This window comes from Purpureocillium takamizusanense, chromosome 6 (genome assembly GCF_022605165.1).
Source record: "Purpureocillium takamizusanense chromosome 6, complete sequence".
NCBI lineage: Eukaryota > Fungi > Ascomycota > Sordariomycetes > Hypocreales > Ophiocordycipitaceae > Purpureocillium > Purpureocillium takamizusanense.
Window position 1 is genome coordinate 211,632 of NC_063073.1, and position 16,241 is coordinate 227,872.

A 16,241-nucleotide genomic window follows, 5' to 3' on the forward strand; every position below is an offset into this window, starting at 1 on the left:
GCAAACACTACGTGCTAACTAACCTACGCCTGTGCTCTCGTACTCGCTGACGCTGCGCAGGAAGGCTGGTCGCGTGCATTACGCGATGACGCATGCCCAGGAAGCGCCTTTTATTGCCCGGACGAGGCTTGTCCCGCACAACACAGGTGGGTTCGTCGACGAACAAGAAGCGTGGTGGGTGGGCATTGCGGGCTTGTTGGCGTCCCGCCACCATCTTGCTTGCATCGAGTCGACCATCTCGCGCGATGGCCTGTTTCCCCCTTCGGCGGGTCTCGCCCCGACGGCCCATCGCCAAACTGGCATGGTCTCGTTGCCGCCCTGGGGTGGGAGGCGCCCCAACGGAGCGGCGACGGCAGCAAAAGTCATGCAACGCGATCAGGCTGCAGTTTTTCACGACGTTTGTCTGGCTGTCAACCTCATCCATGACCTCTTCGTATCCATCCATCCATTGACCCATCCAGCCATTCATCTCATCGATACTAGCCAGTGCCTTTGCCCTTTTTCTTCGCCATTGCGGGTCACCGCTGCTGCCTTCACGGTCCCTGGCAATTTTGACCGTTCTGAGTCGGTCTCTTCACCGCTGCCCCGTATCTTACGTGAGATCTCGTCGTTATATCGCTGACCTAGGGAGAGCCTCTGTTTGCACTTCTCTGAGGGCTGGGCCCGACATATTGCCGACACCCCGAGCGTCAGACCGGTCCCAGAAGACGCTCTGCACACCCACCAAGCGTTCGATACGGAGCAGTCGAGCATGGCGTAGGAAGGTCGAGCCGGACGCCATCGTACTCCAAGCCACGAGCACAGCCTTTTGCTTCGACCAACATCACCAACTCCTTGGCATGGATGGAGCCACGCAGTGATGGCAGCCGCATTACTTTTCTTAAGTTACTATTCTCAAGGCCGATTTGGCCCTCCATTATCACCTTCTGCTACAATCCCGCAGTCCCCTGTTCCTTATCCCTCACCAGGGCAATGACAGATGAAAGATGATAGTGCCGATTTCTCCAGACCCTTCTCCCTCCACCGGCGGGTGGGACCCTCCTTCTTGTCCACGAAACGGCGGACGATTCGACGAAACGGAGCTGCCAGCCATCATGCCATCCCGCGTTTTCAGAAGAACCCCCCGGTCAAACGATGCGAAAAGCGGCATCGCTGTCAGGAACCGGGCCCCCCGCGACTCTGACGTCACTGGCGCCGCAATCATGACCGCTCGTGCGTCTTGCTCCCACAATTGGCTGCGCTGTGCCCGCTCCGCGCAGCCTAAAAATGCTGGCGGGCCTTTTTCCGCTGGGCAACTGCGGCCACGCGCCAACAGCAGACATCTGGCGGGGCCATGCCTTGCTCGTGCAGCATCTCGAGAGCTGCCTGCTGGAAGTAGTCCTCCTACCGACGCTGGCGGCACTCGGCCCACGCCAAGAAGCCGCGGTACATACGTATAGATATTCCTTCTGGAGCCCGAAGGTGAGTAGCCAACCGGCGACGATGACGACGAACCGGCGGGGAGCGAGCTGTCAAACCGACAGAAGGCGCCTTCTCCCGCGGCCCGGAAGTGCTTCGTGGGGTTGCGGCCGACACGGGCTGCAAAGTCGCGGGATCAGGGACCAGCGGGCAACGGAGCCAGATGTCACGGCTCGCGGTCTTGACATCGTCGTGGACGTCATATTTTCTGCGGTGGAGGTATTGTCGAGTGCCTAGGCTCACGCTCATACGATGTCAAGACGCTCATGATGGCGTTTCGAAAGCCGCGCACGGGCCACAGGGAGAGCCGGTCCTTGGACGTGGCTGCCTCTCCTGATTGCCTGATGCGATATGCATATGTATCTGTTGGGGCAACATCCACGCCTGATTTGGCGGTGGCAGTGATGACTTGCAGCCACCGGGAGATGCAACATACCGAACCTGCGAGTAAGGTTTCGCCCAGCCGGGCGGGCATGCCTCGTGCAAGGTAGCCCGCTGCCGCCTTGGCAGATTGGGGAGCAAGCTTTGACGCCGACTCGAGATGCAGCTTCGTACATACTGTTGCAGTATTCTGGCCTTGCGGGAACGACTAGCAAAGTACAATATTGTACAAGACGACGAGGTGTGCCACTTGGGTCTTGCCTGGGGGCGCCCAGTCCAGCCCAGCCGTATCAGGGGCGAAACATGATGGCGTCCGGCTCGTCGTGGGCCAACATCTTCGTGCCCAATCTCTTGCCGTCGCCGACCAGGCTGTGGGCCCCGAGAAATCGATGGGGATATTTTTATTTTCACTTTGGACTGCGCGAAAAGGACGAGTCGATGAAAAGTCCGCGACGCTTGTTAAAAACCCTCGTCAAGATTGGCTGCAAGCCCGCTTACGCCGTGCAGCTTGATGTACAAAGATAGTACTACGTAGTACCCTTCTCGCACGATCTACTACTTGGTACATACTACGTACCTACTAACATTACTGCACCGCAGACATGCAAGGCAAGTACCTAAAGCACCTCATAATTTACTCAGAACTAAAGTTGGAGGCCGGCTGCAGCCCGGCGCTGGAGCGAGGCAAGCCGCCGAAGCCTCGGAACGGGACAGAGGTGGCACGACAGCTCTCCCCGAGACGTGACATGTTTCCTCCCTCCAGCCTGCCGTAGGAAATAGAACGGCACGGCTACATGGGTGCGTGGTGACTGACGGACTGGCCCCAAACGGCTCGCTCGCTAGCACCAAAGCTAGAGTCTTGGGCGCAGTCCTTTGACCGTCCCGTCCGGCCATCCAGCCAACCAGACCCAGACGACATCAGACGGTCTGGGTGAAGTTTGCCTCCGTTATTCCTGGCGTACAGACAGTGTGGGCAGGGAGCTTTTGCGACGGAGCAAGTGCGGGCGTGTCGCTGGGCAGAGCACAGTGGGGCAGCGCGGGAAAAGAACTTTTTTTTCTTTCTTCCGCCCTTTGCACTAACAGCCCGATACATGGTGATCACAGGTGAATACTAACGTACTGTAACTAATAGTACTGCGAGTACCTAGGTAAACATCGTTGGCCGAAGCCCGTCGCCCTTGCCACAGCCCACGAACGAGTCGCCCCCATGGCCCCGTCGTCTCCGCCACGGTACAAGTACCGGTTTGCCTTCTCTGTCAGTTACGCCGTAAGCATGCCGAGTAGCGTGGTGGTTGGTTTATTAGGCTGCGCCGGCGCGATGGATGGTGACACACGCCACGGGCCTCGCTCGTCATTAGGGAGGAGGACAAGGACCACACACAGTTTTTTCCTTCCCTCCTTGGACCCTGGGGCGCCTGCGATTTTTTTTTTCCAGTTTTTTTTTTGTGCTACCAGCTCTGCGGAAATTACTTACGGAGGTGTGCGTCGTCGGGGGCGAAGGCGGCGGACGGTCTGTCGGCCTTGGCGAAACGGACTGCGAACGTGCCGGCCTGTGTTTCCTACTTCAAACGTTGGGCCGCACCCTGGCCTGTCCCATCGTGGCCAGCAGGGAGGGCGTTGTGGGTGGTGAACGGTTCTGGGCTGTCCAGAAACCGGGACCGATTTGAATGGCGCCTCCTGTGGTGCTGCGATACGGAGACTTGTAGAGCTGCTGCTGCTGCTACGTGCCTTACCTTCTTGCGAGTCCTGCCGCAAGAAACAGCGGGACAGACCAGACCTGCCCAACTCGGGCTGTCATGAGTTTGACTGACATGAGCTTGGGCGACAACTCAACTACATGTGCACAAACGTACGACGAGTCCAAGTACGGAGCAACGTACCTCGTAGGTCAGTTATGCTTCTGTGTCCTCTCCCGGATCCTTGTCGTACGGCACGGCACCTACTAGCTAGCCTCGTTGCTTGCCTGTTACTTATTGCCAGAGGCAATTGCCCGGGAGGGAAAAAAGAGCTTGGCTGGGTGAGATCTCCAAGGGTCAAGACCGACAGGGGTATTGTATTATTGCCTGTACGGCACTTGTACGTGCTCGAGGCTAGGGGTCCGGATAAAGAGGCCCTGTCTGCCTGTCTGTCCGTCCGTGTATGTTTTGCTTGGCTCTCAAGACCCTGCATCTGTAACTTGGAGAGCCTCGCCCGTTCATCACCACCTAGGTACCGGGTAGCCAAGTTTTGTAAATGAGATCAATTTACCGTTTCTGCCTATCTCTCTCCTGTCCCATGCGGCAGCCAAAGTCAACTGCTGTCTCAACAGGGCTTGTCGCGTTCGGTCGTAAACATTCCATGTCGTTGGGCTGAATTCAGTCGTCATCGTTTGTGTTCTTTGAGACATCTGAGACAGAAACTGCTATCTACGAAGTATGCTTGCAGCAGCAAAAGAACAGCCCTGCAAAAAAAAAACGAGAGTACTACAGCGACTTCAATTTTACCCCTCCAAATTCTGCCCCACCCCCACCATCGTCGTTGTCGAAACCCGTCGCAACGCATCGTCGTTCCCCCCCCCGCCGGCCAGCCTTTCCTGCATCGCGCCGGGCAATTGACACGCTCCTTGCCCACCGGTCAGCTCGAATGTTGGAGGTGAAATACACGGAACAGCTTCCAGTGCGCATCTACGACTTGATCTACCGCGTTTTGGCCTGAGTCGTGCCGGAGCAGCTTCCGTGCCCCTCAAAAATCTTCAACACCCTCGCCGAGAGCCACGACAGACGCTGCGCAGCCTTACGCTCGAGACGCCTGCCATGGATGCCGCCGCTAGCGGCCCTGGCCCCGAAGCGCGCGCCGCTCCGGTCGACGAGTCGACGACACGATATGCCCCGGAGAGCCACGGCGATGCGGCGCGCGCCCTGGCGGTGCTCTCTGACGGCGACGTCGCCGGGAAGCTCATCGAGGGCCTCGTTTCGCGCCTAGCGACCACGCCGAGCCCCGAGCCGTCTCCTATAGCTCCCGCCGCGGACACTGCGGCTGTCGGCCTTGCAGCCCTGGATGCCTTTCTCCAAGCAAACGTCACCGGCCCCGTTCTGCCCGCCAAAGGCATCGCGTCTCTCGGAAGTCGTTTCGCCGACGCCTGGGAATCCGTCCCGAAGAGCTCTAGCCCCAAGGCTTCTCTATCGAGTCTCCAGCAGCTTCAGAGGGCTTGTCTGACGCACCTCGAAGTGGACGGCGTCGCTCCCTATGCGCACATACCCCAACTGGAGCTTTTCGCCCTCGCGAGGCATGTATTCGTCGAGGCACTGGCCGGCGAGAGCCAGCAAACGCTGGAGATTACGTCGCCGTATCCGAACAAGTCGAGCAGGTACAACCTAGGCTGGTTGAGGATGCGCGTCGATGTCTGGCACTACAAGCTGCTCACGCAGCCCAGCTTAGGCCCTGGCTCCAACTTTGCAAAGAGCTCCCAATGGAGCGACGTACCGACGCTCGCATCCGCAATCCTCGACTCCATGGACGCTTTGATAGTTCACATTACCGGCGAGGAGGTGTGGTCGACGAGCGCAGAGTCGTGGAGCTGCGAAGAAAAAGCCCAGCTCCTCGTCGAAGCCGCCAACAACTACATCCTCCTCGGCCGACACGAAAAGGCAAAGGAGACGCTGCGGCAGGCGGCTCACGCTAGCGGATTGGAGTATGCCTTGTCGGGAGCTCTCGGAAAGAGGACGAGGTTCCAGGAGAACAGCACGAGCCAGCTGGTCGTTCTTGCACGCAGCCGCGGCGAAGGCGAAGAGCAAGCGGGACAAGATGCCGGGCAGGACGAGGATATCAAGCCTGAAGCGTTGAAGCTCAACAACGACACGCTCCTGGAAGAGATTCACTTCACAAAAGAAAACAATGGCCATGAGGCCAAGCCGCAAGATCTCCCTGCCTCGCTGGCCGACCTTTCTCCCGACGACCAGCCACAGCTCTCGCCACTCGATCAAATCATCCTTCTCACGGAAGCGACGCTCAAAGACGCCTTCTCTCCCGCGGACACGCTAACTTCAGAGGAGATCCTCCCCTTCGCCGTGCGCGTGCTGGCCGACAAGTCGACCAACTGGCAGATTTACACGCAGGCGCTCCTCGTGCGGTCAAGGATAGAGGTCCACAGGAGCAGGACGGTCGAGCGCGGTGTTTTGCAGCTGCAGGCCGTCGCGGACCAGGTCCTCACGGATACCACGGCGCCGCCGAAAAAGCCCGCGGAGCCTCCGAGTCAGGACCCCGAGGGCGACGAGGTGCCGGCTATACAGGTCACAGCGCCCGGACAAGAAGTCGCTCCCGCAAGCTCGCAGCAGCCGACGTCATTCCTGCCCGCCCCCAAGGCCGAGGAGTCTGCTCCTGCTCACGTCCGTCTACGTTATATCCACGCGCTGTGCACGCCTCCTCGTTGGCACCTCGAATCGGAGCTCGCCTATGCGTGGGCCGGAGTCGGCTCCCTGGCGTCTGCTCTCGAAATCTTCAAGCGATTGCGCCTGTGGGCCGAGGTTGCGCTTTGTTTGGCCAGTGCCGCTGCCGTCGAGGATGAGGATGGTCGCGGAAGCGGTGGGGAAGAGAAGGCCAAGGCCATCATACGCTGGCGGTTGTTCCACAAGACCGGGGACGACGGCGCGTCGACATCGGACCCCGACGACGAGAGAGTAGAGGACGTCACTCGCCTCAGGGTCAGCGACTACGCCGGCCCCGAACGGACCCCCCCTCCTCCCAACGCGCCCCGTCTGTGGTGCATCCTCGGCGACCTCGACGACGACGCGAAGTACTACGAGCGGGCGTGGGAAATCTCCAAGCGCCGCTACGCCCGCGCCCAAAAGTCGCTCGGCGAGCACTACCTGCGGCAAAAGGACTGGCATAAGGCGCACGCCGCGTACAAGCTCGCGACGTCGGTGAACCGTCTCAGCCCGGACATGTGGAGCCGCCTCGGCGACATCAACCTGCGCCTGGGCAGGTTCGAGGAGGCCGCCGAGTCGTACTCCCGGTGCATCGGCAGCGCGACGGACGTGTCCGGCGGCGAGGATGCCAAGACGTGGAGCAACCTGGGCAGCTCGCTCTGGAGCCTGTACTGCGAGGTTGTCGCCGCCGAGCCCCAGGCGCCCAACGACGACGACACGAGGAGCGACCAAGGAGCAGCGGACAAGGATGGAGAGCACGATAGCGACGATGACGACAGCGTCGCCGCGGGGAGCAAGCGCAAGAGCCCGAGCAAACTGCTCTCCCAGGCGCTCGCTGCGTACAAAAAGGGCGCGTCCATCGCGCACGACAACTGGCGCATCTGGGACAACGTCCTCACGCTCGCGTCACGCATCCGCCCGCCGCCCATCCCGGACATTGTCCTCGCGTACAAGCACATCCTGCGCATCCGCAAGTCCGAGGACGCCGTCGACGCCGACGTGCTCGCCGCCCTGCTGCAGGACGTGGTCCTGACCAAGGACCGCGACGCGCCCGGCGGCAGCAGCAGCAACAACGACGAGGGCATCTACGAGCCTCCGCGCGGCTCCACGGAGCGCCTCGTCGCCCGCCTCATCGAGGAGGAGGTCGTCCCCATCATCACGCACCGCCCGGAGCTCTGGGCCCTGACCTCGCGCCTGCGCGCCTGGCGCCGCGACTACACGGGCGCGATCGAGGCCTCGGAGCGCGCCTGGCGCGCCGCCATCGGGTCCTCCCCCTCGGGCGGCGTCGCGGGCGGCGCGGGACTCCAGCCGTCCTCGTCCTCGTCGTCATCGCCCGCCCCGGACTGGACGAGCGACGCCGCCGCCTGGGCCGACGTGGTCAAGCGCACCGACGAGCTCGTCTCGGCGCTCGAGAACTACGGGCCCCGCGCCCGCCCCGAGGCCGTCCGGTGGAAGTCCAAGGCGCGGAGCGCGGTGCGCAGCGTCATGGGCCGCGGCAGGGAGAGCTGGGAGGGCACCGATGGGTGGAAGACGCTCGAGGGCCTCATGGAGGGCCTCAAGGCGGGGGCGGCTTGAGAGATCGAGGGAGGGACGAAGGGAGAGAGGGGGAAAAGGAGGGGGGGGGGGGTTTGTTGTGCATCACATGATCTAGCGAGCATAGACGGGGCTCCAGGATAGACAAAAGCATCAATGACGAAGAAGATCACGATACATATTACAAAATACAGAGTAAACATCCGTCTCTACGCAACCGCATGCACATAAAAAGTAGATTCATGCCACGCCTCGGGCTCTATCTAGCTTCGGCTTGCATGCACAGTCAAAGCACAAGAGGAAAAAGACCGTAGAGTACCGCCATGCAATACCAGTTCGCTATTCGCAACCCCGTCGGATCACACACACGCTGAGGTACATACTATACAGGTATCGCATACATACATCCATTCATCTCAACACAAAAAGAGACCGCGCCTCGACGGACCCTCCCGTGCCGCGTGGGCACAGCTTCGCCCACTACCGGTGCAAACCCCTTAGCCCTAGCTAGCAATACCTTCATCAGCCATGTTGCCATACCCAAGAGCCATCACCCACGGATTGCTGCTGTTGGGTTCCCTCCGACAGCAAAAAGCATGTCCCTTGAATGCAAGCACCCAGAACGCACCAGCCAGGAAAGCACGTACGCGCGCCAAGTAGTATAGCAAGCCAAAGCAAATCACCTATGCGACTATCATGCCCGACGCTGCTTCAACACATCAAAGGACGAGCTGCCCTATTTCTTGCCCTTCTTGCGGCTGGGCACGACTTTGAATCCGGCGCCTTGGATGCTGCCGTTATCGCTCTCTTTGGGCTGGGTGCTGTTGCTGCGCTTCGCGACTTCAGACCAGCCGCCGGCGGAGCTGGGGGATTTGCTGTTGTCCGAGGGAGGCTGTTTCTCCACAACTCCCTTCTGCGCGAGCTTCTTGCGGCGTACGTACTCCTCGGCAAAGTGGCGGCCATCCATGGTCTTGGAGTTGATGTAGACAGCATCAGCAATGACGCCCGTGTCAAGGGGGAGCGCGTCCAGATCGGCCTGGAAGTCCGAGACTAGTTGGCACGTTAGTCAAGATTCAATAGATGCACCACACATTTTGGGGCCAAAACTTACTGTCGGTCACGTCGGTGAGGCCGCGGGAGAGCTCCCGACGAGTCCACTTGCTGAATTCCTCCATGGCCGCGCTGGCGGCATCAACACTGCCGTTGGTAGGGCCGGCAGCCGCAGGCTTCGAGACGGGCTTGCTCACGGGAGCGGGGGCCTTGGCACTGCTGACACTGGCGGATCGTCCCTGAGAGGCCGGTCCCGTGGGAGCCTTGACTTTACCGCCGGCGCCAACGGTAGCCCATCCAGCGGCCGGGGGTGCGCTGGGCGAAGGGGCGCTCGGGACAGGACTCTGGTTTGGCTTGCCAGCGAGGTTCGCATAGCTCTTTGAAGTGATGGCGGGAGAGCCCGACTGGACAGCAACGTCGCGAGCCCTCTGCTTGCGAACTTCCTCCTCACGCTGGATCTCGGCCAACGTCTTCTTACTAGTGGACGAAGGCACAGTGGCGGTGCTGGCAGCTGGACCCTTGGCTGCTCCAGGCTTGATCCATGGGCTGGTCGCGGAGACAGGAGAACCATGGCCCCAAGTGCTGGTGGGCGGCAAGCCGGCGGCAGCGGCGGCATGAGCCTGGCGCTCCTTTTCACGCACAATAGCGGCCTCCTGCTCCATTGCAGCCTTCCTGAGCGCCGCAGCGGCTTCCTCTGCCTTGGCGGCCTTGCGAGCCTCGGCCTCCTGGATCTCCTTGAGGCTAGGCCCCTTCTGCCCCTCGTGGCCTGGCTCCCTGGCCCAGGGCGCCAGCGGAGGTGGCTGAGTCGCATCGGGCGTACCACTCTGCGAGCGGCTGTACTGCTCGGGTAGATTGGAGCGCACACGCTGAGCAGTGGGCGCCGGGAGCGGAGTGGAAGACGAAGGAACAGGGAACGGCATGGGCATGTCGGGATCGGAAGGCAAGCCAGCAGCAGCAGCAGCCTGAGCCTGCTGGACCTGCTGGGTCAGAGACAGCGTGGCGTCCTCGACGTGCTTCTTCTTGCCAGATTTGCCGGCCTTTCCAGAGTGTCCAGTCGCTGTGCCATGCGGGGCGGCGACCGTCGAGGACTCGGTGCCATCGGCGAGCCCCTTGCTCATCTTGGCATTCGCGGCTAGTTCGGCTTCGTGCTGGGCACGAAGATCCTCAAATTCCTTCAAGCGCTCCCTAAACCCCTCGGGATCCTCCGAGAGTTGGTCAGCCTCGGGAAGGCCAGATCTGAAGTCCGCACCATCGGGTTGCATACCCCGTTGCTGCTGTTGCTGTTGACCCATATCATCGCCAGCAGCACCTTGCATAGAAGCAATCACCTGGCGTTCGACAGCTGTGAGATTAGACAGGTCGTCCACCCGGAAAGATTCCCCGTTTCCCGGACCCCCAGGTCTGGCAGCATGCTGCCCCCCTGCAGGTTGGTCCATGTAGCCACCAGGGGGTATAGAGCCGATGGGAGCTGGCTGCTGCGGCGGCTGCTGCTGCTGCGAAGGCGCTCCAATCGGAGAAGAGATGCTGCCGAAGCTGGGCTGGCTCTGAAGGCTCTGAGCGCTAGAATGGTGCTGCAGACCGGGGCCTTGCATCTGGAACTTTGTCATGGCCTGCTGACGCATCATGAACTCCCTCTGCTGGGCCATGATGTATTGCTCCTCTTGCTTCCTTCGCTCAAGGTTGTTTTGCTCCTCAGCGGTCAGGGTTCTGCCGAAACTAGGGAAGACGCCGCTGAGAGGAGGCACAACACCGCCGGGCGTAGTGGTTGCAGCAAAAGGCCCGGTCTGTGACGCAGGGCCGTGAGGGATCCCAATCTGCGGTACGAGGAAGGGCTCTCGCGAGTTACCGATGCGGCGGATGAGCTGACCCAGCGGTTCGAACTCAGGGTCCTCGACCTTCTTAACGCGCAGATCCGGCGTAAAGAAATTGGCCTTGTACCAATCGTTCATCTCCAGGCCCGTGAACGGACCCTGGACCTGTCCCTGAGGGTCAAGATACACCCATCTCATCCTGTCTGGCATGACCATCTGTCGCACCTGAGCGGCGGGCGGCTCGTTCCCGGCTTGACCAATCCCCCCGAAGGGAAGGCCGCCGCTGACGGGAGTGAACGACTGCGGACCAGCCGCGGTCCCGGTCGACTGTGGGGGCTCAGCGGAGCTGAACGGACCATGCGATCGTGAGGCGTCGGTGGACGGGAAAAGCTCCTCGAAGACTCCACGGTTGGATCGCATAGGGCTTTCTGTGTCTCGTGGCGGCGCTCTGCCAATGGCGCCAAGAGGGTGGGTTTGACGTGGGTCCGAGTCTGAGATGCTGTGATCCTGCTCAAGCTGTGACTGCATCTGTGCCTGCATGGCGGGCGGGAACAAAGATCCCAGCTTGCTGCCCCGGCCGATGCTGCCAGCGCCTATACCACCGGCGCTGGGTGGGCCGAATACGCTGCCCAGGTTGGACAAACCGGGAGACTGGAGTTCACCCATGGGACTGAACAGAGAGCTGCCAAAGGCGTTGCCAAAGTTGGGCCTCTCGCGATCAGGTGTGCCGGATGATGGTGCCACGGGTGCGGGCCAACCCGACAAACCTCCAAGCTGGTAGTTCTTGGGTCCCGCGCTTGACGTCTGACTGCGATCGCCGCCGTCAAACGCTGCCGCACCGAAGCCTCGCCCGATGGAGCCGAAGTTGCCGTGGGTCTCGTTCGCGTCCTGCCCGAGGCCTCTGCTGGAACTTGCCTGATCGTTGTCATCTTGGCCCTGGCGTTCGGCGGGTGGGCTTCGATAAGGGTTCGTCTCCGAGGGGCTAACGGGGCCGTCGTTCCCAGGCTGTTCAGCTCCCAGGTTCAAGCCAGACATGCCGAAGTCACCGGTGGAACCTTTTACGGGGGTGCCGAGGATGCCCACACGTCCAGCGGACGCAGGATTGCCCGAAGCTGTGTCTTGTGCGCCGCCAAGCACAGCGCTGCCAGATAGCTCGTCGTCACCAAAGGGATCGGTGTCGGTCCGAGGACGTGAGCGCCAGGGCTGCTGAAAGAAGGCATTATCGGCCGACTTGAGGGCTGCGCTGTCTTGATTATCCTTGGGGATCAGATGGGCGAGTCGGCTACCACCTGCAGCTCCTCCTCCTCGCTTCTCGCCAACAGACGTAGGAAGGGCGAAGTTGCCGAACGCGCCACCACTGGGGGCGGCCTGATTCGACGTCGGCCAAATGGCGCTTACGGTATTTCCCGTCGTGTTAGAACGCAGCAGATTACCAAACGGTAGTTTCCCCTGGCCCTCGCGAGAACCGTGCTCGCCCTCGCCGTCATCGGGCTCAGACTCTTTCATCTCAGTGGGCTTTCGCGGAAGCCAGCTTGATGAGTCCTCGCGTGAGAAGCGACCAGCAGTTGGCGAAGCAACGCTGCCGGCACTGAACGGATTCGAGTCCAAGGTCTCACGTCGTCTGGTTCCCGGTCGGGTGACTGAGGACGGCGAATTGACTCCGTAGGCGTTACCCGAACCGTGCGACACGGAAGCCTTGCGGCCATTAACGTTGCCCTGATGTCCCTCCTTGTTCTGGGTTGGGGGTTTGAGCGGCGAATTAATCTCTGTTAGGAATGCCTGTGCCAAGGATATCGTTAGCGAGAATACTTCTCATCGAGGTCGGAGGGGGACCAAAAACGAACATCCTTTTCCTCCCCGGTCAAGTCCTGTAAGCCCATCGGCAAAGTCTCGCCCGTTTGCTCCCAGCAGGCGTTAGGCTCTTGCGGAACGTGATTGTCACTGTTCTTGCCCCAGGCTCTACCGCTGCTGCCATTGATACTGGAGGGGTCCCATCCTGGTATGAAGAGACGGGACGGGTCGTCGGCAAGTTTTTGGGTGCGAAACATGTCGAGCAGCTCGTCCTTTGAGTAGCGCGCAGGGCCGGCTTCGTAGACGACTGCTTGCGCGGCCGCCGACTCGTCGATGCTGGGGTGCTGAACCGCGTGCTCGTTAGACGGCGGAGGGTTCGAGGCTTGGCCGGCGATGGGGGTCGTGGAGGAACGTCGGAAGGTCAGGGTGCCGTTGGCTGAGCGGCCATCTCGTCGTGACCTGTCGCGAGCATGTTAGCATGTGTGACGCATTCCGGGCTTTGCGGTGCTTGCAGGGTGTCATGGTCTCAAAGTTCGTGTCGGCTGCACGAGAGGGGCCCGCAGCCAGTGGACTACACCTTTTCCCCCTTGGGAGAATTGGAAAGCCCAGACCGGCGAGGTAAAGAAGCAGAAGCACGACGACGAACGAGGCACAAGCCGCCGGGTCCGTTGAGGGCAAGCGGAAACGTGGTTCCAGATTGAGACTTACCAGTCACCTCCCGCAGCTCCCCGTCCATCACTCCTCCCACCTCGCGAATCACGGTTCGCGTTCTGACCAGCTGCAGCCGAGGCGAAGCTCGAAGGTAAATTGGTCGGCATTTTGCGCGGTCAATCAAAGCGTGTCGAACTTTGGGCAGCGAGGTCGAGGTCACAGCTGAGCGTCCTCGGAACCGGGGATAGAGAGTGGCAGAGGCAACGGTAGACGTGTGAAGGTCGCGAGGGTCGAGTCGAGGGCGCGAGGGCGTAAGTAAAAGACGGACAAGTATGCACATGTAACGCTGTTCTCGTCTCCGTAGCGGTGAGTAGATGCAGATGCACGCGCGCAGTGCCGGCAAACGACGTGGTGAATGGCTTTGCAGGGCTGAGCGGAGGTGGAAAAGTATGACGGGGGCGGATGTTTGCTGGTCGCGGGAGGAAAAACCTGAGGGTAGGTTTGCAAAAGACAAAATTGGAGGTTTCCCCAGTCTAGGGAAGCGTGCAGTGGAGCGGCCCCCGGCGCCCTGAGGGTGGCCCAAGCTTTCAGGTGGCAGGTCATTGGACCGTGGCGGGTGTCAGGATACCCGTGCCTTAGCCGGCGACGCTTGTCAGACACACTTGGCCTAGCAGTACAGTACCGGACAACGAAACCTTATCAGCCACCAGCTTTCCATTTGACGTGCTGGGACATGCGACCCCCCCCCGCCCCCCTTGTGGTAGGGTACGTACTGGAAAGAATGGACAGCAGCATCAGCTACTAGCGGCATCCAGTGGCGGCGTGCAGCGAACATCGTTCCAGTAGGCGGGCTCTATTCACGCTACAGCAGGTCCGGCGATGGAAATCGTGACGGGCTTTTGTGTGCCGCTCCCAGAGCAGGGCGTGTCTAGCACAAGAGAGTTGCAGGCAGCAGTTAGTAGTAATTACCAGCAGTACGAAGCACAGTATACATGCAAGACATCAAATGAAGCGAAATGCACAACGAGGACAGGGACGCATTATAATGGGATTGGACTTGTTCGTCAAGATACCTACCGCCCCCGATGAGGTATCTTCCCATGTACGAAGACGGCATCACCCTCCCACCTCGGCAACTTGGCAGCGCGCAGGGAAGGCATGCTGTCCATCGCTGCGCGTCGTTGCCTCCCCGCGAAGCCCCCGGACGAAGCGAGATAAGCATCGTCAGCGGCACAGAGTCGTGTCCGTGCAGCCAGCAGTCCGCGATGTGCACGTGGCACAGCACAGGGCGACGCGACTGAGGACGTGTCACTCCGTCACACGAACGGTATCCCGCGCCGCGTCCCGCACCCCGGCCTCGCGTCTCGCGCATCGGAAGCATGCATACCAGCTCGCACTGTCGTCGATCAGTACGTATCGCCAACCTTGACTGTGAGACAGCTGACGGGGAACATACATCTGCCACCCGGAAACGGAATACTTGAGAGCCGTCGCCAGCATTATCGCGAGACTGTCAAAAGCAGGCTTGCCCAGCAAGAGACAGCTGCCATTCCGCGCCTGTTGTGATGCAGGACTCCGGCACTGGAGCAGCGCCAACCCAAGGGCCACGCCATTGAGTGTCAACCGGCAGAGTCCGGCCGTGGCCATCATCAGGTACAGCGTGCTGGCCCTGTCTGGTTTTGGCTGTGAACCAGACAGCCTCAACAGCAGGAGGAGATGGAGCAACAGCTGCAAGCAAGCCCGCCGCGTCAGCATGCTAAACCAACGAACGTTGTAAGGGATGATTCTCCTTACGTGAATGGAACTGCCTAGATATACCCGCTCGCTTGCATTGCTGTACATCCAGAGCGCGAAATGGATGCTGTCTAGTAGGGCCAGTGCTTGCACTGCTATGATGCCCTGGACTAGGTTGCAGCAAGGCTGCGGTAGGCGCTGGGGTGTATGGCGACAGGCCTCCCCACTAGCCCATGGCTCCAACATATTCGAGACTGCCTTTTCGCTTGGTTCAGGCCTTGTTTGCCGCTCCATCGTCGTCGTGGCAGATGGTGCGTAGCAGGGCCCGATATCCGAGGGACTGGAGACAGCTTATGGCGCGCTCGGTAGGCCGCAGTCGACTTTATACCTGCCCATTTGCGGTTCCAGGCACCAATGCACCCCTGAACCAAGCAGAAGCCAAAAGGCAAGGTTTGAGCCAGTGATGATGAGTGACGGCTGCATCTTCGTACCGAGAATTTAGAGGTTGGTCAGGAAATGGTGCTTAAACTTTCGATTCGCTCGATCCGCAGAGCGCAACATCAGCTGATCACCGAGGACGTCGAAAGCGAAATGCTTGGGCTCCTCCAGTGCCTGTTGCTCTGAAGCTGAGGCTTCGGCAGCAGGGATCTGGATGCGGAACGTTGTGCCCTCCTTTGGCACGAGCTTGAGTCCCCGTTGTTTTGTGATGATTTCGAGGACGAACTTGCGGTCACGCACGACGATGCCCTGGATACCGACGCGGCCTGGGCAGCGGCTCCTCACCACCTCAACAAGAGCGCCGTGCAGCTCGGCGCTGGCCAACTTGGCGGCGGCCGTAGGACCGCCGGTGAAGATGTCGTTGCCAAGCACTTCGCGGGCATATCCGCGCCAAAGGGCATTGAGTGGCTCATAGATTTCGTATTTGTGACCGTGTCGAGAGATGTCGTGGAGGCCGAGCTGGCGTCGCTCGCGGGACGACAGGGGCTTGGGCCGGATTTTGCACTTGGCCTTTGCCGCCTCGCGGGCCTTGCGCCTGGCGGCCCTTGCGTTGACGACAGCGGACGGAGGTGACGAAGGCCGGAGGTGAAGGGTGCGGTGTTGGATCTTGTCGGCGTAGATGCGGCTTGCGCTGTCGGGCGAGTGCGCTCGCGCGAGGAGGTTCTGCGTGGCAATGGCGTTTTCCTTTTGCCGCTGGGCGAGGAGCTGCTGCTGCTGCTGCTCCATTGGGGTCGCCATGGCGCCGCGACGACAGGCTCCGAGGAGAGCAGAGGCGGGGAGGGGTTGGTGATGGCGATGGTGATCCGAGGCACCTCGGAATGGATGGTGCAAGTTTCAATTTGTTCAATGGCTGCCTGCCCCGCGATGCGCCAGCCTGCACTGCCCAGCCCAGATTGACCTACTACACGTGCTGGATTTCTGGGTGGTCCGA

General features: G+C 60.7%; 5 protein-coding genes across 5 annotated transcripts; 2 read left to right on the forward strand and 3 right to left on the reverse strand.

The window, feature by feature from the left end:
* Positions 1-85: 85 nt before the first annotated feature.
* JDV02_006535 (uncharacterized protein) lies at positions 86-622 on the forward strand (the record flags this gene model as incomplete). Its single annotated transcript, XM_047987940.1, has 1 exon — positions 86-622. The coding sequence occupies one exon, from the start codon at positions 86-88 to the stop codon at positions 620-622; it is 537 nt and encodes a 178-aa protein (XP_047843931.1).
* Positions 623-4,351: 3,729 nt separating this feature from the next.
* On the forward strand, positions 4,352-7,830 carry JDV02_006536 (uncharacterized protein). Its single transcript, XM_047987941.1, has one exon. The coding sequence runs from the start codon at positions 4,632-4,634 to the stop codon at positions 7,815-7,817; it is 3,186 nt and encodes a 1,061-aa protein (XP_047843932.1). The 5' UTR covers positions 4,352-4,631; the 3' UTR covers positions 7,818-7,830.
* A 235-nt stretch (positions 7,831-8,065) lies between these two features.
* SMY2 (kinesin-like protein) lies at positions 8,066-13,745 on the reverse strand. The gene is made up of 4 exons (XM_047987942.1): positions 13,136-13,745; positions 12,481-12,886; positions 8,887-12,415; positions 8,066-8,825 (listed from the first exon to the last, which is right to left on the reverse strand). The coding sequence occupies exons 1-4, from the start codon at positions 13,243-13,245 to the stop codon at positions 8,512-8,514; spliced, it is 4,359 nt and encodes a 1,452-aa protein (XP_047843933.1). The 5' UTR covers positions 13,246-13,745; the 3' UTR covers positions 8,066-8,511.
* A 641-nt stretch (positions 13,746-14,386) lies between these two features.
* Positions 14,387-15,106, reverse strand: JDV02_006538 (uncharacterized protein; the record flags this gene model as incomplete). The annotated part of the gene is made up of 3 exons (XM_047987943.1): positions 14,387-14,474; positions 14,535-14,806; positions 14,873-15,106. 3 exons carry the CDS (start codon positions 15,104-15,106, stop codon positions 14,387-14,389), a joined length of 594 nt encoding a protein of 197 aa, XP_047843934.1.
* Positions 14,820-16,134, reverse strand: POP4 (Ribonuclease P). Its single transcript, XM_047987944.1, has one exon. It carries the CDS (start codon positions 16,046-16,048, stop codon positions 15,311-15,313), a length of 738 nt encoding a protein of 245 aa, XP_047843935.1. The 5' UTR covers positions 16,049-16,134; the 3' UTR covers positions 14,820-15,310.
* Positions 16,135-16,241: the final 107 nt, after the last annotated feature.